Source organism: Tasmannia lanceolata, unplaced genomic scaffold (assembly GCF_043159265.1).
Source record: "Tasmannia lanceolata isolate RefF3 unplaced genomic scaffold, GAP_Taslan_0.1 ptg000002l, whole genome shotgun sequence".
Taxonomy (NCBI): Eukaryota; Viridiplantae; Streptophyta; class Magnoliopsida; order Canellales; family Winteraceae; genus Tasmannia; species Tasmannia lanceolata.
This window is the reverse complement of record NW_027518679.1, coordinates 16979899-16985308: the sequence shown is the minus strand read 5'-3', so window position 1 is coordinate 16985308 and position 5410 is coordinate 16979899. Positions and strand designations below refer to the sequence as shown.

The 5410-nt window shown below is 38.8% G+C and overlaps 1 protein-coding gene across 1 annotated transcript; it reads right to left on the bottom strand.

Annotated features, from left to right (window-relative positions):
- Positions 1-1048: 1048 nt before the first annotated feature.
- Positions 1049-2206, bottom strand: LOC143888678 (uncharacterized). The gene is made up of 2 exons (XM_077393111.1): positions 1821-2206; positions 1049-1735 (listed from the first exon to the last, which is right to left on the bottom strand). Exons 1-2 carry the CDS (start codon positions 2148-2150, stop codon positions 1049-1051), a joined length of 1017 nt encoding a protein of 338 aa, XP_077249226.1. The 5' UTR covers positions 2151-2206.
- Between the last annotated feature and the right edge of the window lie 3204 nt (positions 2207-5410).

The window sequence follows — 5410 nt, the reverse complement described above, 5'->3', positions numbered from 1 at the left end:
CCAACAAAATTCTCTTTTGGGTGGATGCCACTGCATTTGGAAAATCATGACGAACTAATACGATTGTTGTTTTCTACATCTGAAGGGTAGACATTTTATGAGAACATAAGAACGTTGTTTATTTCTATATAGAGTGAAGGAAAAAAAAAACGGTTTGCATCATTAAGTACAATCCGAAACATATTTACAGGCAATACACATGTGCTCAAAAAAGAAATGTACACCAGCAAGACGCATAATAACCATATCTAAGTAGGAAAGGAAGTTGAGCCGACAGAACTTGTTGACGCTACTGGATACCCTTGAACGCTGGTCTCCTCTTCCCCATGTTGTGTGCACCCAGTAGTACCAAGTAAATACCCATGAAGGGCAACATCTGCCTCCTGCCTCGTCCCATATGAGCGGTAACAAGCTCCACTAAACTTGTTCACCTGAAGATGGCAGTCCTGCCAATTGTCAAAAACCCCAACTTGCCTTCCCTTGAAAACCACGTAGAACTTCTGTTTTGCCATTCACCTACAGGAACGCACAATAAGATTACAAGTAAACAATAGTTTCCATAGACATGCAACAGAGAAAGGGTTCATAAACATAACCAAATTAAAAGAATGTTGAAAGACTTGAAGCACAATTAACCTCCATAAGCATTTTGCTCATCTAAGTAGCCACCACCTAGAAACACTTATATCAGTAGAAGACTCACCTTTGCTGCACTTTCGCAGGAAGCCATTTCACATACGATTACTCTCCATCACAGAGTAGCCACATGATATGAATTAAATGAATCTCACAAGTACCCCATGTGATTGTTCAGTAAAATACATGGTAACATCTACGACAATGTTTTATAAAGCATGGTCATTAAAGCAGGAGGCGTAGATAACACTTACATTAGTAGAAGGAAATTTAATAACAATTGTTTTGCAAATTAACATGCCAACCATATTGTCTAAGTTCAAGCAGAGTACCGAAATAAAACCATAGAAGCAACCACAACCACAGCACAACAGTAACACAACTGATGTCCGAAGGAGATCAGTCACTCTACTCACTCCCTCCCAACTGACCGGGTCCGAAAGAACTTTGCGACATACATTTCTCGGAGGTCCTTCGGACGGCGAACAAACGATCGCCCCTCTGCGAGGTGTGTGCTCAGATAGTCATATATGTCAGCGACCGCTGCACGATCAAGACCATCAATTTGTTGCAGTGCCTCCATGATCTGGTCACACAGAATGTTCTCCTTCTCATTATTCTCTTTAAGAACAGCGGTATTCTCTTTAATAGCAACCGCAACCTCGGAGACACTGGCGGCGAAATTGTTTATAGTGGAATTCAAATCAGTGGAACCTCGCCTCTTGCGTCTACTATGACCTCCTTCCCTACTTCCCTCCTCGTCCATACTCGTGTCCATTGGACTTGGTGCCTGACGAGAGGTCGACCTACGAATATTTGGCCTACTCGATGAAGTGTGTGTCATAGGGGTCGGCATCTGAGGAGCACTGAAATCCTGAGAATGTTCACCCAAACAATCATCATGGGAGAGGAACTCTGTGAAGCTATCGTCTTCGGTAGGTGGCATTTGAGGAGTGTAGAATTCCTCGACAACTGGCCGTGGCGGATCCCTGTTATTTCTCCGAAATCCCCCATCTGCGATGTCCTTCCCAAATATTTCAACCCAGTCATCATACAGCGCATAAGGTTTCTTGAAGAATTTACCTGTATCGGGGTTATCCTACACATCAAAGGAGACTATATCAATTAACAAATATATTGACTGGTGGGAAGGGAAAGCTTTAGTGTAGTTAGGCACTTCTTACCCTAACATAAGCCTCACCAACGTCATTCGTAACCGTGAGCCTCTTCAACTCACAGTCCCAGCCGAACCCACTCCTGTTTACTAAGCCATGCAGGATCTTAAATATTTTCTTCATTTGTTTCACATGATTCTCGATTTGTGTGCGCTTCATATGGACGCCGAAAGTCTCATTCACAACCGTCGTACAGTATACATAGGCACTCTCTTTGAATCCGTTGAGGCATGTCTGCCCCTCCGCAAATTGCTGTTTCAATGCTGCAAGTAAGACCTTATCCATCTCTGTAGACCATCTCGCATTCTTACCTTTATCGGTCTCAGCTTCGTCATCCATAACCTGAAAAGATTTCAGTTGGGCAAAATGCAAGAAAACAGAACATTATCAATGCTTTTACAATGTTCTCATAACCATGATTTCCGAATTGCAGTGGCTCATCTTGTCATTCTGTATTACCACAATTGATTCACCAACCCATGCAATCCAACAGTCATACAGATTAGGCAAGCACGCATGACTATAATATATTTTGAATACAACAATTACCTAACAGCCAACAGCCAACAGTGAACAATATATAGTATTAGAAGATACAGAGTTCTATATAAGTTGATTATTCCATAGCCTTCACATAGAATATGTTATTAGCTTGCCCTGTTCTTTCCCTGTATCGTAAAGAATGAGAACAGAATGCTCGTGACACAATACAGATTCATCCAATGCCACCAATTTATATGCTCATCCTGCAAGAAAGAAGATATAGGGAGACACTAATGTCGTAGGAGAAGGAACACCCAACTGTTAAAATTGGTTAGGCATCAGAAACCTGAAAAGATTCTTTTCTTCTTATTTATCATGTGGGATTGACTTACCTACGCCATAGATGGATGCTGTGTTTTTCTCTAGCACAATGGATACTTACATTTCAAATGCCCATTTAATATGCCATTGCAATGGTCACCCAAAAAGACAGCAGTGTGTACATTGCATCACGCATAACAGCCAACAATATTTGTTTAAGTAGAGGACTTTGTGGATAGTGGATTAGTGTGTCATTTATGTTTACAATATTTGTTTAAGAAAAACCAGTTTATGAAGGGTACTAAAAACCATGAACCTTGGTTTGTGCTGTGAACTGGCTAGAGATTCAGTCGAGCTTTGTCTTGACCTGCCTACACTAGAGACTAATGAAAGTCTGATTCTGTCTCTAGTTTCCATAGCGTAATTACAATGACAGTCTCAACCAAAACCTTCGGCTTCACTGTCAATAAAAAAAGAGTGTGTTCTAAGGATGAAAGAACACATCTTTAAACGTTTTTTTTTCTTTTTTTTTTCATAATTTCTGAACTTCATTTAAAGATATGTAAGGGTCTGGTTGGTTGCACAATTTTTGGGGTTTACTAGTTTGTTTTGTTGGTTTTGAGGTGCCACGTCATCTATTAGTAGTGTTTGGTTGCCTAGAAGACTACTTACTGTAGTCCATATGTCATGCCTTCTGTCCCCCCACCAAACTAATTGGAAAAGGTTTTTGCTTTCCTAGTAGTCTTGGGATTTCACACTCTTCTCTCTTTCTCTCTTCTATTTCTAGATATTGGTAATGACACCGAAATTTTTTTGTATGTGATGGCACTGTTAAACTGTAACATTGATTATCAAGTGGACAAAAGTCATGGGAAACATCTCCATTTTTTAGAAAAGAAGATACAAACAGATCTCGGCTTTGGGGAAGTGCAAATACTCCAACTTGAACAACAAAATAGGAATCTATATAAAAAAATTAACCAAAACATAGGATTCCTGTGATGTAAAAGGTACTACCCATGTACCAAACCCGCGCACCAGTGGCTAAAAAGTATTCTATTTTGTTGTATTGTGAACCTTGTTCCGAAGAAAAGCAGGCCGTATTGTGAACCTTGTTCAGAAGAAACCAGTTCTCTACATCTTCTGAATTTGAGTGACATGTTTACAGTAAAAAGTATAGTTTATGTTATGACCAATCATGCAAAAAAGTAGAAGCACCCCATTGATGTCTGTTTTATCATAGTCCATACTGTTCTTTCATATGTCCGACAACATCCATTCTAGGCAAAGTGCCTCCATGAAAAAAATACAATGGATGAGATGCATATTTAAATTTCGCATCATCACAATGCTTTTGTTGTGCTTGTTGTATGGGTGAAAAAGAGAGAGCGTAAACTGTAAGCAAGGTGCAAGGCACAAGTCTGTTGGCCTGGCATCCCATGCCATAAGACACAAGGCATCTATAAATGAAATATATCAATATTTAAGTAGATTTAACTTCAATAATAGAATTTATAATAAATTTAAAACAGCATTTGCAAGATACATATTTAAAGTTATAATTGCAAATATAAGACCCTAGAAAGCAAAAACTATGATAGTTAATTCGATTAGAGAGGCATATGTTTGAAACAAAATAGATGTATTCATGAAGCATTTGTGAAGCATCTGGATATTGTGTCATGTCAGATGTTATCTTTTAATGTGCTTTAAAAGATGTATTTCAAGTTTCATGTTTGGATTTTTCTTATTTTGTATGCTGTGAAAGAGTGTCATTGTTCTTAGTTTTGTCTTTAGTGAAAATCTTTAGTCCCATATCGGTAATGCAAAAGACCGTTCATGGGTTTATATAGACTATCGAGATTCTCTAACAGTTGGGATCTAAAAAAACTAAAGACAGTTGTATAACAAACTTTTCACATAGGTTCACGAGCCATAGTTGTTTTGTCCGTTACACAATGTGTGTTTTGCAATGAACGGTCATTCTAATGGTCACTTACTAAACAAATGCATTTGTGAACAATTTATATTAGTGAGTGGTTGAGTTTTCCTATTTAGGAAGATGCTCTCTTCTTTTTCATATACAGTTTTTACAGACACTATTGTCTTCTTTGCATTCTCTTCTATTCTCTTTGTTCTTTCAAGTAAAGGTGGACAATGCGTGTTTGCAAGGCCTTTGGTTCTGTGAGTGAATTCTAGAGGCAAACATCATCAACCCATATGCATCATTGAGTCGTCAGATTGGGGGCAAAGTTTGTCTTAAGGACAGAGGGTTTTGACTCATGATTCAAGTCGATAACTGATCTAAATTCTTTGCAACCACATGTTCTTATGTTTTTTGTAGCTCTCTCTCTCTCTCTCTCTCAACTCCAACACCATGGGTAGACATCTCAAAGGATTTTGTAGTGCAATTGCCTAAGGCAGCAAGGAGTTTGGATAACATATTTGTGATTGTGGACGCATTCTCCAAGATGAGTCAGTTTGGATAACGTATTTTTTTCAATGAAGTTGTAAGGTACCATGGGATACCACACTATTGTTTTAGACAGAGATGTAAAGTTCAGCATCCAATTATGGAGTTGTCTTTCGAAGATGCTGGGAACAAATATGAGATTTTGTAGCCCATACCACCCCGAAGTGATGGTAAAACCGAGACGGTCAATAGATCGCATGGAAATATGACGGGAACAGCTATGAAGAACTTCAGAAGTTGGGACTTAGTCTTGCCCAAAGTGAAATTTGAATTTAACTGTTTGGTGAATCACACTACAGGATATTCTCCATTTCAGATAGTG

Excerpts from the sequence above, each read along its gene's own strand:
- LOC143888678 (XM_077393111.1), bottom strand. The coding sequence starts at position 2,150 with ATGGATGACGAAGCTGAGACCGATAAAGGTAAGAATGCGAGATGGTCT. Across the intron at positions 1,736-1,820 it reads TTGGTGAGGCTTATGTTAGG|GATAACCCCGATACAGGTAA; the intron begins GTAAGAAGTGCC and ends TTTGATGTGTAG.